This window comes from Anser brachyrhynchus (assembly GCF_964034855.1).
Source record: "Anser brachyrhynchus genome assembly, chromosome: 1".
NCBI classification, from domain to species: Eukaryota; Metazoa; Chordata; class Aves; order Anseriformes; family Anatidae; genus Anser; species Anser brachyrhynchus.
Window position 1 is genome coordinate 200121578 of NC_137694.1, and position 20208 is coordinate 200141785.

The 20208-nt window shown below is 46.1% G+C and overlaps 1 protein-coding gene across 6 annotated transcripts in view; it reads left to right on the top strand.

The window, feature by feature from the left end:
* The window catches only part of MTMR2 (myotubularin related protein 2), a 61835-nt gene that overhangs the window by 15119 nt on the left and 26508 nt on the right, over positions 1-20208 (top strand). For 2 of the 6 annotated variants that reach the window (XM_080607298.1, XM_080607299.1), the window contains exon 2: positions 5179-5284. The exons of 1 other annotated variant lie outside the window; for it this stretch is intronic. In XM_080607298.1, coding sequence (XP_080463424.1) covers positions 5179-5284 — 106 coding nt within the window. Of the gene's footprint in view, positions 1-5178; positions 5285-10886; positions 12286-12611; positions 13368-20018; positions 20040-20208 lie in introns of those variants that run through there. 3 more of the 6 variants (XM_080607301.1, XM_080607300.1, XM_080607303.1) reach the window with 3 other exon arrangements.

Here is a 20208-nt window from a genome sequence, read left to right on the forward strand (position 1 = left end):
TGAAAAAATAAACAGCGAGTAGTTTTTCAGAGAGTTGGTACCCAGTCCCTTTCTGCACAGGACTGTTACTTATCTTTAGGAAAGTGTATATTTTATATATATACATATATATATATATATATATATATAAATGTTTTTGCCAAACAGAAAGAGGCAAGCCTCCGAAGATGCATTCTTGGAAATGGTGACTCTCAGCGTTTGCAAGGAGGGGTGGTTCACCTGGATCATCTCCCACAGTTATGACATGACTTTTGTCTAATTTTCAGCCAGAAGATGCTGTGAAGTTTTATGTCGTAGGTGAAATCGGTTGTCATGACTTTCTTCTCATATCACACGACCGAAGAGAAGAGGCTGTGGAGCGTGCTTTGTCCTTTGGCCTGGCTTTCACCAAAAGCTCTTCCCAGAGATCTCCTAGGACCTGAATTCACGGGGCTGCTCCTGGACCCTCATGCGGTCGAATTGCCACCTTCACAAGTTGTGTTTGTGCTTTCTCCTTCCGTGGAAAACTGTTGCTTATACGCTCTAGGAAAGCAGTAGTCTCATACTCAGACTCGTTAAATGACAGTGAGCAAAGCAAATAGCATTGAGTTTATGTTCCGTGTCCTTTGCCTTTTTATACACCACGTTATTTGAATTGAAACAAGGGTCGGAGGGTGGAGGTTGCCTCGGATGCCTCTGGCAGGTGTTGTTTGATGGCAGTTTTTGAAGCGACCGAAGACTTTACCACTGCTTTCCCCTCCACCTTCACAGCGTAACAGGACAAGTTAGCGTGCCTCGGACACTTGTTTGCAGTTTCTGTACATCGTTGTTGACAGTTCAAGCTAAGCGTGCTGGCGTTCCTTCAGTTCTGCTGCAGTCAGCAATACCTTTCAACTGCCTGAACAAGAATCACCAGAGGGCATCTGTCTGGGTTTGAGTTACGTTTGAAAACCACCTGGCGCGTTGCGGGATAGTCCTTAATAATAACAATGAGCACTTTATCAAGAGTTGAGCCATTATGCTTGGTTTCCATTGTACTTCTCGCATTAATTGTGTACGTGTATTCCGTATAGCCCAGGGGTTAATGCTGCATGCAGGTACTGTATGAGGCCGTTGTGCTGGCAGATCTCATTTGGGCTCATTTATCATTCAAAATCTGGCCGTAAAAATGCATTTAAATAATAATAATAATTACCAAGATGAAAGACGTATATCAGTGTTAATGGCATCCTAAACCCGTTTTCGGCTTCTGCCTGGGGAGAGAGGAAGGAGGAAAGGGAAGAGCAGTAACAGGAGCAAGGGACTTTCCCTGAACTGTTGCAGGGGTCTCTTTTGGCACCTAACAGAGACATCAGGACGGGTGCTGTGGAGCTGCCTGGGCCTGCAGCATGGGAAGAGCCATGCTCCGGGAAGTCCTTGGTCTTCATGGGTCTGTTCTGGAGCATCTGCACTCTGTTTCTTTCCTTTAGGAAGAGCTGAAAGTACTTGGTGAGCCCGAATAAACGCTGTGTCCTAGAACCTTAATGAGGTTCTGAGACAATGGCTATTTACACGCTCCCCGAGCTGTATTGAACCAGACGTGCAGCCAGCGGTGGCTGGCACAGCTCCAGGGATCTTTAACCCTTGCTGAAGGCTGGCCACACGTACCTGTGCTCTAAAATGTTTGTAACCAAACCCAGCAGTTACATCTGACCGTCGTGCTCCCGCTGTCACGCAGGTTTGCCCCATATTGCTTTACTTGTGAAAGTCAGGTGTTTGGGATATTTCTCTGTGAGAGTATAGCGTCCTTAATGGGGTCCTCAGCATTTTAGGCTAACATCAGAACTACCCCATCATGCTGCCAAAACCTCTGTAGGAGTCAGCTTTAACTTTGCGGAGAAATTGCAGCAGAAGGAGGATTTGCCCAGGACTCCTCACCCTGGGTTTGTGTGTCAGCCCCAGGACCCGTCCCGAAGACGTGTTAAGCTGCATGGCTGGAAGATCTTTCTTCTTGCGTTGGCAGCAGGGAAGAACTCTGGACTGACTAAACCACTGAAGCTAATCAACTTCTCGTGTGCCGTCAGGTTAATTAGTTCTCCAAGCAGCGGATCTGGAGCCGTGCAGCTGCCTGAACGTGGCAGGAGGTAGGGAGTCGCGAGGCAGCAGCGGTTCGGTTCTCTGCTCCATCCTGTGAGTAGCTGAAGAGGACAGGCACGGGCAGCCCCTGCACGACATACACGGAGCTGTGCAAGTGGGATTGTTCGTGTGCACGCAGGCACTGCTTTCCAAAAGCTGTCCCTGATGCCACGGGAGGCTTCTGCAGGAGCACGGGGATGCTGGTGGGTGCTGGTGCTGGGAGCCTCTGAAAAATCCCTTCTAAAATGCAAATGCTTTCCTTCATTAAAACCCACTTGAAGCCAGGCGTGATCAACAAACACAAAACACTTTCACAGCTCAGAAACGCTGTGGATTGTGGTTCCCTTTCTTTTTCTTTTTTTTTTTTTTCCCCTGCACAAAGCAGTTTGCCCCTCAGCCTGCCAAAGCAAAATTAACCAAGAATTTCATAAAAAAAAAATTTGGTTTATTATGATTAGATAATCACTGCTTGCATAGTAGGTAGAGGCTGGAATTGTGCGGGGGCAGACAAGTTGTGTAAGCAGAAAAACTGGCGATTTTTTTAATCCTTTTGTTAGTGCTTTCCCCTGGGAGCAGTTAGGAGCAGGCTAGGCAGAACGCGGGAATCGCTTGGGTGTAGCTCGTCCTAGCTTGGGGACAGAGGAAGAGACTGATACTCCTGGTGAAAGGTCTTTCCAGCTTCATTTCCTGTGACTAAAGGACGTGAAATCCTTGATGTAAATGTTTTTATTAATACATTACTGCTCGGTGACTTGGTGGTCACTCGGTGAGGGTGCAAACGAAGGCCAGGCACGTGGGTTAGCCGCTGGTGCATCCCTTACTTAGTTATTTCCACCTGTGCTGAATGTCTTGAAAACGCTGAGTGTTGTCGCTCACCTTAAACACGCATTTCAGTGCACACAAGCCTGGGCTGGTGGAGGCTCCCGCTGAAGCTCTGGCTCCCCCGGCTGGAGCTGCCGGAGGAGAAGGCGCAGTGGGGACTGAGGGAGAGGTGTCAGAGCCCACGGCCCCTCCAGCACCTGCTGACTCTTCGGTGAGAGCTCTGCGTGCCTTCTCCGTATGGGCTGCTGTACAGTAAGTTAGTGCTGCTTTGAGGAATGATTAAATTGTGATTTTTTTTTTTTTTCTTTCGCGTGCCTTAAAAAATCAAATTAATTAAACAATTGCAAACACCAGGGCGAGCGCTTGGAAGATGAGGTCTGAATGTGAGGAAACCGGGCTGAAACGAGTTTCAAGGGCACACATCCAAGGGGTCTGAGCTGGTTCAAGTAAAGCAACATAACGATGTGGTTCAGGGCTAAGCCTAATTTAGCGTGCCTGCGGGCTGCTGCGAGCAGAAGTGCTTTCAGCCTTCCTCATCGTCTCCAGACACGGATTCCCTCCTCCTCCTGAGCGCTGCCTCTGATTTGTACGGCCACGTAATGAGTCCAGCCAGCTTTGTTATGCAGCAGGAGACTTTCTTCAAGTTTAGCAAGCGTTTGCTGCCCCGAGAGATGAGCAAGTGGAACCGCGTGTCCCCACGATGCTTGCCCAGGTCGAGGAGAGGAGGACGAGGTCAGTTTGGTTGTCCCATGAAACCACGCGCTAATTCTGCGTGCGCAGGAGGCCCTTGGGTCTGTGAGAACAGCAGGCTTTGCTGGTTTGGTTCCTGTTACGTTGACGTGCGATTATTTTCTGTCTGGGCCAGATACGGCGGCATTGTGTGCTCGGGTGATGCTGTCCGTGGCTGGTAAACTCAAGAGTTAAGCGAGTTGGAAAGCTGAGCGATTAGCTGTTGAGCTGCGCACAATAAATGCATTCAGTGGAATCGTGCTATTCAATTGGCACAACAGTATCGTTTATTTTAATTTTTTTTTTTTTTTACTGTTCCCAAAACTTCCATTTCTAAGTTTCTGTTTCATAGGATTAAAAAGTTGCCGGTACTCTTTAATCCTTGGAGGGAAAGGAGTGACTCCCAGCAAGAGCCCAATTTTAGCACAGTACCTCCTGTTTCTAACACTGCCCATGTAATACTTTGCCAAACTTCGAAGAATAGAAATAAAACCAGAACATTTTGGCCTTTCGGTGGCTGTTTACCAGCAGTTAAGCAGCAAAACAATTTTCAGACAATTAACAGATCTCCAGGCCCTTTGGAAGCTCAGATAAAGCTGTTTGACATCAAATGTCTAATTAATACGACTGCTAATGGTAATACTCCTGGGAATATCCTGCCTTTGCCAGGGCTCGGTTTGCAGCGCGGTAGCTGCTCCTTAAGGGTGCCTTTACACCCAGGTAAAACCTTTCTGGGGTCACTAAGGGCGTGGGAATGAATTGCTCCAGGTATCATTTGCTGCCTTGCTGTGGCTTTGGGGGGGACGTTGTTCCACAGAGGGTCTTTCTTTACAGTCAAGCGGAGTTTTAAAAGCATTACTATCAAATGCTAATTTCAAGCAATTACGGTTCTACGAGAGCTTGCAGCTTAAAAATGCCATAAAATAAGCTTATTTTAATTGCTTACAGCTGTCCTAGAAAAAAAAACGTATAGAAAAAGGTGATGGCTGTTTTGCTTTGTTTTTTAGCAAGTCGCGCTTTGTATCGCGGCAGAGGTATGCTGGTACGCTGCAAGAGTCGTCCTAATTCTCCCGGGGGTTGTGCTTACACCTGAAAGAGGAAAGCTGTGTGTGATGGAAAGAGTTTTAATTCTGAATTTATTCCACGGCTGTAAAGCTGCGGTTGGAGTTGTGCTGGCGTGCGTTCAGGACCCTGTCTGTTTTCATCCAGTTGCAGTGCACTAATTCCTCCCATCTGAAGGCCTGAAATTGAGGCCCTTAGTTTCGGTGATTTAGGATTTGATCAAGTTTGCGATCGTGATAGTGTTGGCTCGCTCCGAGCTGGGATTTCGTAACGAATCGTGTGCGCTTTGGTAACCCGTAGCCACGGAAGGTAAAACAGGTTCTCAGAAATGACTGCTGGGGACTAAATAACAGAATGGGAAAGGTGGAAACTGGGGGAAATTGCCTGATTCCACTGCAGGCGAGTGGTCGTACCTGTAGGCTTTTGAGTAGTCGTGAGCACGGCTTGACTCTGTGGTGTTTGTCTTCACAGTGCTTCCACTTCTCACTCGGACCATTCTGTCCATACCAAGTCTGCTTCTGCTGTGTCCTCGGACTCGGTCTCTACCTCAGCAGACAACTTTTCCCCAGATTTAAGGGTACGTATGCTTTGTCTTAACAAAGAAAAAGAAAATGCGTGTGTCTGTGTGTGTATATATAAATATGTATATAGTGGCCTCCTTCACTGGCTGTTTCTTGCTCCTCTGAGTTTGGATACGGTAAAATGATTTCAGCTTTCAGGTTAATGCCAAATTTTATGTAGCCAAGGCATGAAAGGTCCCAAAGTCAAACAAGTGAAATAGAAATTGAACTTTAATCTCTGCCATATTATTTCCCTCTTTATAAAGTTGTTTAATCTTCAAAAAGCTGTCTCTGCAACCCACATTTGGAGATGAATTTTCAAAGGAATTCCATTTTCTTTTAAGTGCTTTAAGTAAGTGAAGATCCTCAACCAGCCAGTCACATATCCTTTTCTTTCCTTTTGTGTGTGTGTGTATATCTGTGAGATGTTCTTTTTGAAAACTCCTGCTTGTTTGTAAACACTGAGTCCTTGGAAGTATCTTCTTTCAGAGAAAGATTGTTATCTTCAGGCTGATAAAGTAGTCTTCTGTTACAATAAATTGCTCTTGCATAAAAAGTTCCAAACAAGGCTCTTCTAGGTCTGTTATTGATTTGTTAATGTCACATCCAAAGCTTTAGTTTGGTGTCAGAAAAGTTTTGAAAACTACATGTGCATTCCTCTTGCGAAACCAAGGGGTTTGCTGATATTCATTAGCTTTGCAAAAAGGTCCCCTGAGTACAGAACTGGTGGTATCAGTGCGTTCTAGTAATGACTTCTAGCATTTCTCAACTGTGGCTGAGCAGCTCTGTGAAATCTAAACACAATTGCACAAAAACTCTAAAGGCAAAACTAATTTCTTCCTCTGACAACCATGATAATTTTTTGTTTCGTGAGTTGTCTCAGTAGTTCATAATTAGCAGAAAGTCCTCCTGTTCATAAGCGACAAGAAAGCAAATGTTTCTTTTTAGTGGACTCTTATTAGCCAGTATTAAGCTATGATTTGAAAACGAATCAGTAGTTTTTTAAACATTATTTTGCACCTTTTACCCACAGATACCTAAAAGAGTTTTCAGAATGTGTCTGGATAAAATTATATGTAATAGGTCTGAAGTTTTTCCCCTGTGAAGTGTTCAGTTTCTCCAGCATACAGAAAACACAGAGTTTAGGCTAAGTAATTCATTGATATAAATATAAATTAAATTGCAAGCACTGCTACAGCTGTAACTGTGTATATAATGTCATAAATTTTTACACTGACTTTTTTTTACACTTAATTTTGCACAAGCAGGTGCACAACTTGACTGTTCTTTTGCAATTTTTGTTGCATGTGGGGATTACCTTTACTGATAGAGAACCAAGCAATGTTCCTCATCTAGATTCAAGGCTTTCGTTGCTTCCTAGTGGTTGAGGTGGCTCAACACGTTTTCCTTGTAACTCCGGATGTGTCTTGTCTCCTTCCCTCCTTTTGTCACCTTGTCCGCATGACGTGCGAGCCCTTTGGAGCAGGGTCTCCTCATGCCATGTATTTGCCTGGTTCCCCCTCCAGCAGGGCCCCCATAATCACTAGCAATCAAAAATGATGTTTGCAGAGGAATGTTCGCTTAGCTACTTAGCTGCATGATACATTTTTCAGGCTGAAGATGCGTATGTATTGTTTGCTGGAGGTCATTAAAAACCACTACTTCCTTGCTGTGCCACAGTTCCTGTAATTTGCAGAATGATTTCTTCACAGCCTGCCGTTTTATTTTTTTTATTTTTAATTATTAAGCAACCTAAATTTCTGCCACGGTTGGAATAAATGCCGCTCCCCTTTCATTTTACAATAGCATTTAAGGAGAGATGGTGAAAGCAGAGGATTATTTATCTACAATAAAGGCGCTTCAAGCCAAGTATGAGCACACGCCTCCGCTGGCAAAATGCTTCCTGCTGTTAACGTGCATCAGCTCTGTTGGGCCCGAATTCAGCGTCTCCCGCTGTGCTCCACCTCAGGCCTGCTCCTGCAGAGGTGGTGCGGGTGGCTGTGATGCTGTCGTGTGTAAGCACAAAGCTGGTTCTTGTGTTTGTGCTTGAGTGAGAGCTCGTCGATGCTGGCTGCAGGAAACCGATTCCTGTGCTCCTACATGTAGTGGGGTATGGTGAGGAAAGCTCAGTTTCTGTTAGGACAGGTTGCCTTTCTCTCTCCTCCAGAAATTCCAGCAATAACCAGGTCTGTCTTCATAGCTGAGAGTGGCGGGTGCTGGCAAACAAGCCCGGGAGGATGCGGATGGAGATCTGTCCCCTTCCTGTGGACAGCTTCTTCTGTTGGTATCACCAGTGTGGCTGCAGTCCCACAGCCCCTCCTCAAAGCAATTACAGCCAGTGCTAGTGCATGTGTGTGTTCTGGGCTTGTTCTTGCAGCCCAGTGCTAGCTCCTCGGTGAGAAGGCTCGGGAATGGAAGGTTTGTTCTGTCTGCTGATCAGCTGAAACTGATTTCTTTCCACTCTCAAAACAAGTAGAACAGATGTACTTGCTCTGGGCTCATCATTCTTTGTCCAATTTTCTCTCTATTAACATCTCTGCCATGTGACACTTCATTTTTTTTTTAAAGTCAGTTCACTGAGAAGTTCTTTCAATCTGTCCTGATTGTTCTTCCTATTTTCTTTGACCTTTCTGAGATGTGGCTTCCCCTTTGAAATTGCAGATAAGTTCACAGCATTGACTGGAACAGCAGCACGAGTGTGCTCTGCACGCTGGGCTGTTCCTTGCACACCTGAGCATCTCGTGCCTCTCTGATTGACACAAGGCAGTGAGAACTCCCAAGTCTTAATACCTACTGAGGTTTGAGCTAAGCACCTTATTTCTTCTAAGAACAAGAAGTTTGTTCCACGTTGCTCCAGGAAAAATGTAAGAGAATAAGCACTGAAGTGGGAACTAACACGTTTCTGGTACCCCTGTGATATGGGAGACAAGTGCCTGGGCTCCACGACGTTCTCGCAGGAGGGGGTCGCATCAGTGAGCTTTAAGAGGCTGAAAATAAGCATTTCAAGATTTGGAAGTGGATCTGCCAATTGTGGGGTTATGCTCCTGATGCGTATTTAAATTTTCCCCGCTAGAATGAATTGCTGCATAGATCCATCATCACTCCTACCTCTGCTTGATCTCTGCCTCTGTGTGTGCATCGACTCAAATTTAGGAACTAAGTTTCTGTGGTGATGGAAAAACACTTTGTGATAGCTACAATTAGCACTCTTTTTTTTTTTTCTGTGGGGAATTTTTAGCAGGGTAGTAGGCGTCCGTCACGGGGAGGGAACGAGGGGAAGGACCCACATCATTTCTTGCGGTCTGTGCCTGCGGATTTCTTTTGGAGTGCAATTAACACTCAGTGTGTGTGCGTGCATGTGTGTAATGAGGTAAATGAGACAACCACTGGGGATTCCTACTGAATGCGTGTGCAGTATTTTTCCTAAGTCTTTCTCCAAAGTAGTTCATAATAGCTTTCATGATTTTTTAAATGTGTATTGAGCATTTCAGTATCTGGAGCTAAGATTAAATTTATACTACGCTACAATTTATAGAATTTTCACTTCATAAACTAACTCTAAATAACTTTTGGCTGCTTTAGTTGGCTGTATTTTTATTTAAAATAAATTAAAATACCACCCGTCACCCCCTTCAAAAGCCCAAAGCACTACTGGGCTCTAGTCCCCTACTGCCCCATCCCTGTCTGATCTCAAATCTGAAGCTGTTGAGGATTGATTTAGGGAATGCGCTTTTTGAGGGATTTTTTAGCAAATACCCTGCCATGTGTTTTAACATAAGTTATTGATCAAGCAAGGCCAGAATCGAGTAATTAAAAGTGAAAACGAACTGGAAATTCATAGATAATTTGTAACTTGGGATGGGAGTTTAAAAACGCTTTGGAGCCAAGATTGCCAAAGGGTTTGCCAAAGGTGCATGAGTATTTGGATGCTTACAGATTTGGGAACTTGGTGATTATTAAAGTACAGTGATATTCTTGCTCCGAAGTCCTAAAGCTAGTATCTTCTCTTATGCATGTGGGCAGATGAGGCTGTGCAGTTTATGAGTACTTCTCTTAAGCTTTGTTGCTAATGCTCTAGCTTATCAGTGGGGGCTTTCATTTTGAGTTGGCTGTTGATTCACAGGATAATGCCTGAAGTTTACTATGCTGAAAGCTTTGGAGCAGCTCTCGGAGAAGGGTTGGATCCCTTCCATCAGCAGTTGGGAAGCAATGCATGCGGCCGGCAGAGTTTGCTGCCACTGTCCTTAAGAACAATACTTTTGCCTGAAAGTTAAAGGTTGATTTTATTTAGTTTAGGATTGTATGCAGCAACAGACCAAACCAGAGCTTCGAAATTCATAATGTTGGCTTTATGTTGCTTCTTGATGCGAGTCTGTGGACAGAGAGGGAAATCTGTTAGCAAGCCTCCAGCACGGCAGACCCATATGTCACCTGCTTGGTTGTGCAGCCTTCAGAAAAAGTGGTCCTAATCTTTGTTTTTGCCACTGTTGTTTGTGACCACTTTGTTTGTGTCCTTCCCTTTGAGGACAACACTAAGATCCACAATTCCTGTTATTCCTCTGAAGTCCAGCAAAATGTTGTACAAGCACATGTCCCATTCTCCATGATGGTTTGCTCCATCCACAGTAATAGTTTTTTCCTTTAATATAAGAGGAATCAGTGGATTTGCAATGGACTTATATAAAAGATACAAGAACACTTTTATGGCGTTCCTAGGACTCAAAGGTTAGGAAAGGGAGGAAACACAGTTGCTTGCATAACCTTCATTTGTTATCCATTGCGTGTATTGTCGAAGACTTTAGACAGGCCCATGTGGTTTGTTTTGTAAGATACATAACTCATGCGTGACAGAAGGTATATGAAGTAGTTTTTTCCTTCCAAGACAGTAAATGGATGCCATCCCCGTCTTCAGTAGGTTTCCAGAATGAAATTCTTTTGAGCAAGTCTGCGTTCAAGCTAGCCAACCGCAAGTTCTCTGTAGTCAATGGAAAGAAAGACGTCGTTTACAACGTGATTTATCGTGGCTTTAAGGAAATGCCACGCTAGGTGAGAACACGATGTAGCTGAGCCATGGAAGCCCTTGCTGCAGGATGTTGTGAACGCTGTTGTAGGGGCAGCAACTGGTTGCTCAGAGCGGAGCTCACCTTCAGCTGTGGTCCAGAAAAAGTGTACTTTTGTCTCACTGGAAAACTCTGTTTCTCCTCCAGTTACGAAGAGAGTTCAGAATAACTTGTCCAGATGTAGACCTCTAAAATTCAAGTAAATCCTGTCCCCCAGGCCGTGTCGGGTAGGATTAACTGAAATGCCGGTCACTGACTTTGCCACCTTCATGTTACTTTATTCTAGCTGTGGTGCAAAGTGGCTTAGACTAGCTTTATGTAGAACATGTATATTGTTAGTAGGAAAACATATTGAAGAAAGATGTGATTTTTTTCCCCCCTATCCTTTGCTGTAAATCACTAAAACTAGCCTCAGTGAGCTTTTCCATTGCTATCTCCCTGCCAACGCAGGAAGTGTGTCAGGCTTTGGTTATGCGTAACACATGTTCGACGAGAGCTGGGTTGTAGAGAGAGGCATAACTTTTTAAGCTTTAGGCATTCATTTAAGCTACGTTTTTTACTTTTGCTTTTAAGGCACTTCTTGGTTAGTGAACGATGCTAGCTTAGAAGCACTAAATCACGGGGAAAACATCTGCCTGAGCACCTTCAGGGCAGTTCAGGGCACCGTCCTGCCGGTCGGTCCCACCCCTCGCTTGGCAGAGCTCTCCTGCTTCAGCCTGGCCCATGACTCTTCGCGTGGGGCTGCCCACAAGAAGGCTGGTTCACGGCAAATGCAGAGATGTCTCCCGTGATGGGAGCCCTCCTTCCCAGCTCACCGGACTGCGACTACTATTAAATTACAGCCCATGTTGCATAAGCCACCAGATGGGGAAGATGATTGACCTGTGGTCACAGAAGGCTTGGCTAGATGCGAACCGGTGATGCTGCGGTGGATGCAAACAAACAGTCCATCTTTCTACTGTCATCTGTGAAGACCTGACCATATGTGCTGCTCTGTGTCACTGCCTTGGGCTCTGTGATAGCCTCACACAGAAGGGACACCGCACATTTCTGCAGGTGTACTGAAGTAGAAGCTTCCAGGGCAGAAAATCCAAAGTGGCTGAAGTCGGTGCCAAATCCAAGAAGGGCCGAAACTTCACACTGTCAAAGGGATCAAGTAGGGGGACTTAGGGTGTCTGAGAAGTAGGAAAACCTTAGAGGGAACAATTCTGACTGTGTTGAAATTCTGATTTTTGGCTATACTAGTGGCATATGCGTGTCTGTGGGAAATGGGCTTCCTTTCTCCTCTGGAGCTGACGACGAACAAAGGCACAAAAGGCTGGTTCTGGAGGATGAATGATGCTCTTGTCCATAGGCATGGTCATTCCAGGACAGCCCAGCGAGTGACTGGAATTCAGCCCCCGCCGTTAACTTGTTTTTCTAAGGCTCCAGTTTCCAGGACTGTAAATGCTGTATATTTCATGAGAATTACAAGCTTTTTAATCTGTTTTAAGAGCTGGAAAATCTTGGTCCCCTCCCTCCAGGCTCTAGCCACTAAGTCCCTCTCTGTACCTCCCCCATCAAGGAAACAAACACTGAGTAGCCAAACTCTGGGTTGCAAAATATTGATTTCATGCAAATTAGATGGGGGAAAAAAACAGATGCAGTCGGTTTTCTGTCTCCTTTACATGGAAATAATACCCCCTAAGCGCTTCTCTAGTTAGAAGAGAGCAAAGACAGCAGTCGTTGCTAATTTTTATTATATAGAGGTACCTGAACGTTTGAATATGAAGTAATGGGAAGTGAAGGAAATCTCTGGAAGTGTTTATGATTGCCATCTACTAGGAATGGAAAATTGAGGAGAAAAAGCAAATGGCCTTCAGATGTTCCTTTATAATATTTTCAGCTCCTCCTGATCATCTGCTGCGTTTCTCCTAGCTACAAAGTGCAAGAGTTCTCCTTTGGCTGATTAAAACTGGGTAAGAGGTGGTTATTTATTTTTTCTATAGTTTTGGTTTTGTAGATCGAAGCACGAATCAGGCAGGAATGAACAAGCATGGTATTTAAAAGGAGCAGTCAGATTTGTGACTGCATGTAGCACCTGCCAAGATTTGATTTTTCCGTAGATGTTCTTGCATCGAATGAAACGTCTTCTTTCCCCTGTGTGTGATTGTTTATTGGATGTAACTATATAATTATTTATGTCTTGATTCCTTGTCATACATACCACTCATCTCCTAACTGAAGTTCTTGGTAACAGAGACGCTTTTCTGTGGCTTATTTTGGTTGGCAGAATTTGTAACTTTCATTGGTCAGAGCCTTTTTCTGTTATTTTTTCAGACTGATGGTATGAACTTCACTGCACAAGTTTAAGGCTTTCCTTGAAAATTGTAATGTCTTTTCCCTTATCAGTTTGCTAAACAAAGCACAGTAAAAGCAAAAAGAGGAGAGGGTGAGGCTAGAGTGCTGTCCAAAGTTTTTGAGCAGCCAATGGAGAACAGAACTGTTGTCTTTCAAGAACCCTTGGCTCTGAGGAAGGTTCTGTATTAAAAATTGTTGGACTTGTTTGAATAGATAATATCGGCAATCTTCTGTGCCAGGGACTGTTGCTGTGTTGAGTCAATGACGACTTTCTGCCGGAGCCTAATAAGAGAATTGTCTTGAGGCACCAAGCCATGCAAACTTGAAGAGACAAGCCAGCCGTGGTTGAACGAGTGGCCCTCAACAATGTGTTCCTTTGAGCTTCTAAGCTCTGCCTTGTATTTGTGCAGCAAGGGCCCACAGGACTCACCAGCCTGAAGAGGCTGTTCTTCGCCACTAGAAGCTTGGGTCTGAGTGGAGAAGGCTCATTGTGGAAAAACAAAGCAGAAAACCCCAAGGAAATACTGCAAGGTGGCTGCTTCCTCCTCCAGAGGAGTTCCTTTACTACCCAGCTGCCTGTATTATTATTTTTTATTTGTAACACGCTAGTCGTCAGCTTCTTTTTAAAGATCTTTCAAGGCAGTGGGAAGGAAGCAAGTGGATTTCTCAAGCCTTTTTATACTTTCTCAAAGCATACGCGGTAGGTAGAGATCACAATTTGTGATTTGTTTTTTTGGACTAGGAAAGCATAACTGAAAGGCAGTTGTAGTGCATGTTATATGTGATTGTTTTCTTCTAGAGTAGTGTAATAATCTGTTGTCAGAACATTTTATTGATAACTTAAATGCCTCTTATGATGTTTTTTTGACCAAGCTAGGTCTTTGGTTGTGTGCTTGCTTAGGAGCCGAATAAGTTTGATGTGGTCTTGAACAGTATGTTTGATTCTCTGTGTACTATTCTGAAATGATCCATGCGCCCATGGTGTTTTGTCTTTTTCCCCTATTCAATTTCTAATATCCCAAAAAGAATAAGACACAAAGCATTTCCCTCTGATTAATATCTTGCTGGTCTGAATGTCTAACAGTTTTCCAAAGCATCTGGTCATAATCCTCAGAAAAATCGCTGTGCCTCAGACATGCAGAGATACTGCTGTTCTTTCTGCTGTGGTATTCTTAATGATTCAAAAATCATCAACAAAGTCCATTTACTTGCTCAATTTATGTTTTATTACATTTCCAGTAGGATACATAGTACATAAATCTTCTCAGAGTACACTTGAAATAGCCACAAGTGGCAGCTGAAAATCTCTCCAAAGTAGCACGGCATTTGCAGTCTAGAGGAGGATTTATCAAGTAAGCACGGCCACTGTTTTACAGCTCTCCTAATTGAGCGTTAGGAAGGCAAGAAGCATCTTGGCAGCAAAATGCTAGAAAAAAAACGTGCCCTCAAAATTTACCCCTTCTCTGGTGTAAAAAGCGTTTCATTTAGAGATGAAATCAATGTACCAATGAAAAATTATCCAAAATAAGCATGCGGGTTTTTGATTCTGCACATATTAGTGTCAGTTCTGCAGCTTTTGTTAACACAGGCTGGACAGAATTAGGCCTCCATGTGTTTTCTAAGGTGAGTGGAGAAAGAGCTTCTGTATCTGTTTTATTTCAGAGGTTTTCACACCATCACTGGTGTAATGATGTGTCCTGATACAGCCACTGTGGTGGCACTGTCCTTTGTTGATTGGCATGCTTGATAACAGTTGTAAAAGAGGAAAGGGTTGTGGGGGGGCAATTGAGGGGAAGCAGCAGATGAACGTGGTCTGAGACAACCAAAAGGCAGTTAGAAGGAGAAAGGCATTGGTTACTGTGATTTACAAAGAAGATTAAAAAGTAAAATATCAAGTATGCAAAAATAATCCTATGGCTAAGGCTTTGCTGATGTGAGACAGGAGAAAGGAGCCAGCTCTAACTCTAAAGCTGTCGCTGGTAACTCAGCTAACAAGCCCTGTGCTTTGAGATCGTGCCTGTTTTAATGAAGTTGATGCAATTTTGGGGTCTGAGCGTGCTCATCTTTTGCTGCCTCTCTGCGCACAGTAAGTTTGGAGCTCTCTGGAAAGTACAGGTTCTCTGCGGGATGTCCAGGAGACAGGGCACCGCTACACTGGGCACAGTGAGACACAGGAGCGGGGCTTCACCCTGCCAGATGCGGGTATCTGCATCAGAGTGAGTTACCCTAGTTCTCAGTCATCCTAAAGGTGAATGTTCCAGGTCTCCTCCTTTCCACTGGCTGTACAGAGAGCCTGTGGCGACTAGCTCGGACGTAGATCTGTGGTTTTAGGTGAAATAGATATTCCTGCAGCGTGCTGGCTGCTCTGCCTGCAGGGCGGCACGAGTGCTGATTCAGGAGGGCACTTGGTTATCTGCCAGTCCTTGAGAGAAAGGCCGAAAAAAAAAAAAAGGAAGGCTTAAATTTGATAACTACAAGCAGATTCCCAGGTAGTCCATTACAATTTGAAATATCAGACAAATGTTTTCCTGTAGGAGATAAAACCTTTCCTTGGCTATTGAGTTTCAAATCCACAGCATCACTCCCATAATTTGAAAACAACTTATTCTTACACACAGAGAAGGAGCAGATTTCATTCTTACATACACGCATACACAAATTCTTGTGCCCCCAGCACGAATCCTGCCTGCCGCCGCTTGACCAGCGCACGATCACGAGACAGACGTGCCAGACCTGTGAGTTCAGGGGCTGCAGATGCAAAGGCTTTTTTTTTTCTGTGTGTATAATGTTTGTCTGTGTGCACAGGTTAAATATGTTTACGTCAGGGGACCAGTTAAGAGACCAGTTTCCTGCTGTAGGAAACAGAACAGGGCTGTGTGTTGCTGGAACAGACGCAGCTCCAAGCCTGGAGAGCTTGGCTCTTGAATAGACAGAGCAGACGTGGTTTTGGGGGAAGGAATAATGCAGGAGCGAGGTGGTCAGTGTAGGCTTGGACGTGTCGCACCAGCGCCGTGGCTTTATACATAATTAATCTATTCAAATGTGCAAAATTCATTTGGAGCGTGTAGGAGGTTAGCAAAGAGAGATTAACTCAGAGGGGGGGAAAAACGACAATAATTTTTAATTGTCGTGCATTTTGATTTTGTCTAAAACAGAAACGATTCATTTTGTTCATTCCGGTTGTGGTTCAGAATAAAGAAATCTACGCAGAACTGGGGAGAGACTGTTACACAGCGATTTGTTAACACAAACCTGCAGTCTCCCCCTGAAAAAAATGCATAAAGACAAAAAAAAAAACAACAACAAAAAAACTTTGTCTGTTTGGGTTTCAGGACTCAAGTATTCAGGAGAAAGTAGAAGAGAATAACTAGAAAATGAGTAGCCCCAGGTGCTCTTGTAGCTCACCTCTTTGTCCTGAGGCTGTTGGTTTGCTACCAGAAAGTTTGAGCTGTGGATGTTGGTGTCAGGGCCGAAGGTACTGTCCCAAGTCACAAAATGGTTTGGGTTGGAAGGGACCTTAAAGATCATCTAGCTCCAGCCTCCCTGCCATGGGCAGGGATGTCACCTACTAGACCAGGTTGGCCAAGCCTGGCCTTGAACACCTCCAGGGATGGGGCATCCACAGCTTCTCTGGGCAGCCTGGGCCAGGGCCTCACCACCCTCACAGTGAAGAACTTCTGCCTCATATCTAATCTAAATCTTCCCCTTTTTAGCACCTCTCCTGCCAAGACAGGCTGAGGGAGTTGGGGTTGTTCAGCCTGGAGAAGAGAAGGCTCCGGGGAGACCTTACAGCGGCCTGCCAGTACCTAAAGGGGGCTACAGGAAAGCTGGGGAGGGACTCTTTGTCAGGGGGTGCAGTGACAGGACAAGGGGGAATGGCTTTAAACTACAAGAGGGTAGGTTTAGATTAGATATAAGGAGGAAATCCTTCCCTCAGAGGGTGGTGAGGCCCTGGCCCAGGCTGCCCAGAGAAGCTGTGGATGCCCCATCCCTGGAGGTGCTCAAGGCCAGGCTGGATGGGGCTTTGGGCAACCTGGTGTGGTGGGAGGTGTCCCTGCCCATGGCAGGGGGGTGGAGTTAGATGATCTGTAAGGTCTATTCCACCCAAACCATGCTGTGATTCTATGATTTTAAAAAAAAAACAAAACAAAAACACAACGTTAAGCTAGCCCAGGCATCTTGTCTGAACCAGATATGGGAGCAATTATGTGAGCCGCTCTGCTGGCAGATTTGACAGGAGGCGGTAATCCTGGCTCAGCCTCAGCCAGAGCAGGATGTGTGCTGTCATCCTGGCCGTGCAGCACAGCTGGTAGGTAAAAGCCCGCAGGAAATACAAGAGGAAAACATCAGTTGTTCTGTTCGCAGGCACAGGGAAACTCTGGATCCAGAGTTTCAGGCACCCTCTCAGGTACCGTGCCCCAGCATCCAGCGATGCTCAGAGCTCTGAGACCTGCATGTGGGTTTCTGGAACAAGGCTCACTCTGCACCCCCCGAGCTGGCTGCAGCCACGCGGGATTAGCTGCCTGCGTGAGTCGTGCAGGAACATGAATCGGGGAATCGGGAGAGGGATTTTCTGGCTGCTGCATTAGGAAGCAGTGCGAACACGCGGCTGGAGAGGCTTGGCAGAACCGCACCGTCCTGAATCACAACAGGAGGGCGTGAGGGATGAGGCAAGGAGCAATCTTACCCCCTTAGCAGGACCTGAAGCTCCTTGCCTGACCCCGTCCATGTGAGCAAAGGAAGCGATCGCTTTGTTGCTGAGATCTGGAGGTTGTGCCCGCAGCAAAGGGTTTTCCTGCCTTTGGCACCATGAGTGGGAGGGTAAGAGAGAGCTCTGCTTCCTCAGCCGGGGCTGGGTGGGATGGAGCTGACACAGGCTGGGATCCCGGAGTACGAGGAGCAGCTGTGAAATGTCACGAGTGTGGGTTTGTGCTGCCAAGTCGCTGCTTGAGAGGAGGACAAAGGTAGGTGGTGGCATGAAGTCCTCGCACCCTCCCCGAGCTGAGGCAGGGCTGGGTTAGGTGCTGAGGTGCCTGCTCACTGGCGTGGAGCTGATGGGTGCAATGGGGAGATGATGTTACTTGGTAAAAGAAGGCAAATAAAGGTCGTTCTGGTGCGTAACTAAACTCGTCATTCTCCTGGAGATTCAGTTACCAAGCATAATATTTTTCCGAGGAAAAAGATACTGAGCGCCTAGTTTGGCTTAGAGGCAAGGCAAACTAGTCTATGGGTTTTTGGTGCTTGAATTTGTCACAGAAATTAGCGATGGCTGTGCCAGACACGGCCAGTGCGTGGCTCTACATCAGAGTGGTCCCATTCCTAAGTAACACGGTTCTGCCCAGCTCTGGCCCCAGTCTTCACTGCAGATCTCAGAGCACTCTTTGTTTTTGTTTCCACTGAAAATTTAAAAACCTGAGGCTCAAAGAGGTGCAGCATTTCGCTTACAGATGTATATGATTGCCCCAGCAGCGTTAGTGCATCAGTAGCCAGCCCGCCTCTCAAGGCTGCTGGACTGGCGTCCCTGAGCTCACCTACCTCCTTCCTTGTCTCCCTGTACTCTTACTTTTGTTTTGCAAGATGTGCAGAGGGCCAAATTTACATTTTCTTTAGGGTCCAGGAGTGTTATTTTTAGAGCCTTGAAAATAGGCTAAAGTACATAAAAAGATTTTTCTGACAGCTGATGAACCATTATGGGGCAGGGAACACACACAGTAAGACGGGGAGGCTTTCACATCATTCCCGTACTCATACAAGGGGCAGAGGGTCCCTCCAGGGAGCTACTATTCTCCCAGAGCTGCACATGGCTACTTCATCATCCCCTCCCTTTCTTTCTCCTTGATCTGTTTCCAAAAATGTTCTTTTCTTATCCACCCGTTTCTCTTCCCTCCTGTAGCTGCCTGTCCTTTAGCGCTGCCCCAGACGTCTTCTGCCGTGCCCGCTGCCTGCGTTGTCAGCTGTACACAGATTGCGTTTCCCCAAAATCAATGTGAAGGAGCCATCAGTGGAGGCGGATTTCAGCAAAATGCCTACTGCTCGTTTCTAGGTTTCTGCCAGGACGGGTTTCAAGTATTCCTGTTCCAGCTCGGAGGCTCTTTCAAGGTCTAGAGCTAGGCAGATGCTGCAAAGACCGGCACACCAGAGAAGTGTTTGGGCTGGGCTTTCTGACCCTTTCCGTCACAGCCTCTTGGGAAGGGTGAAAGGTATATCCCTGGGGGATGTGCTTTGCAGCCATCAGGAAAGCAGTCCGTGCAGCCCTGAGGTGCGTCGTGTGCCTGAGGTCAGCTGGAGGATGGTAAAAATGATGATTTAGCCCTTAACTCTGCAGAAAAGAACAAAATAAAGCGTGTGGGGGGAAATAAAAGGCAAAAGCCTCGACCCTTAATGCTGTGCTTGCAGGAGATCATCTGTCCGCTGCCCTGCGTGGAAGCGAGCGCAGATTTGGATCGCTAACCCCTTCCTCTGACCCTGGGGACTCCGTGTTTCAAAGAGCGTGAGTGAGCAGCTGGATTTTATTAGGCTTAGAAGAGCCAGTTTTTAAACCAAAAGGGCTTTCGACTTTTGTCTTTGACAGGATGGTGTGGACACAGATCTGTCTTCCCTCCTGCTTTCCTCTTTGTCCTTCCCTCCCCTGCTTTCAGTGTGGTCTAAAGCCCACCTGAGCGCTGCCCACCTGGTGACCGCAGCAGCTCTTTGCCGTTCTGAATGCTTTCTCTACACCTTACCTCATACTCGTTTTGGCTTAAGATGGAGCTCCATCCTCCGAACGTTTACTGCTGGACCTGCTCCCGCCGACATCTGCGGGAGGGCGGCGAGTCCGGCTGGTGGCCCGGGCGGTCCCGCAGCAGCTGCTGCCCGTTTGGGCACGGACCTTCGCGGAGGAGTCGTGCATCGCGTCCCGAACACAGAGCGTGGTTTTCACTCGCGTCCTTCCGAGATAAAAGGCAGCAAAGACCACCACCGCTCAAGGACTAATTAGCGAGAAGCCTCCGTCTCATTTGGCATAATCCGGGGAACATCTGGATTACGCCAAGTTTCAAGCCGGCTGATTTCAAGGCTGCTATTCGAGCGCAGAAATTGACGCAGAGGAGTTGGGACTGGGGCTACATCACAGGCTTTCGCTGGGGAGGCTGTCGGTCAGGGCTTTGATGGGGCGTGTGATCTTTGGCCAACACAGCTGTGCTGACGAGGAGTCCCCAGCACAGTTATACCAGCAAAGCCCTGTTTTCACCGGTGTATTACTTTGGGGGGGGGAGGGGGGGAGGGAAGAGAAGTTTTCGTGCGTGTTCAGTGCTGCCAGTGTGAGCAGTGTCAGTGCTGACCTCCCTCTGTCCACCCCCTGTACCCCAGCCCTGCTGCACTGGCAGCCTCCCAGGTAAGAGCTGGTGTAAGTGGGTGCGGTGCGTTCCTGTATTGCTCTTCCTGGTAGGAAGTCAGCACCACGCTTGCTCTTTTGTCATTTTTTTTTTATTATTTTATTTTTTTAAGTCACTTGAATGCTTTTTTTTTTTTTAAACGTACATCTTGTTCTCAAGAAGGCTTTG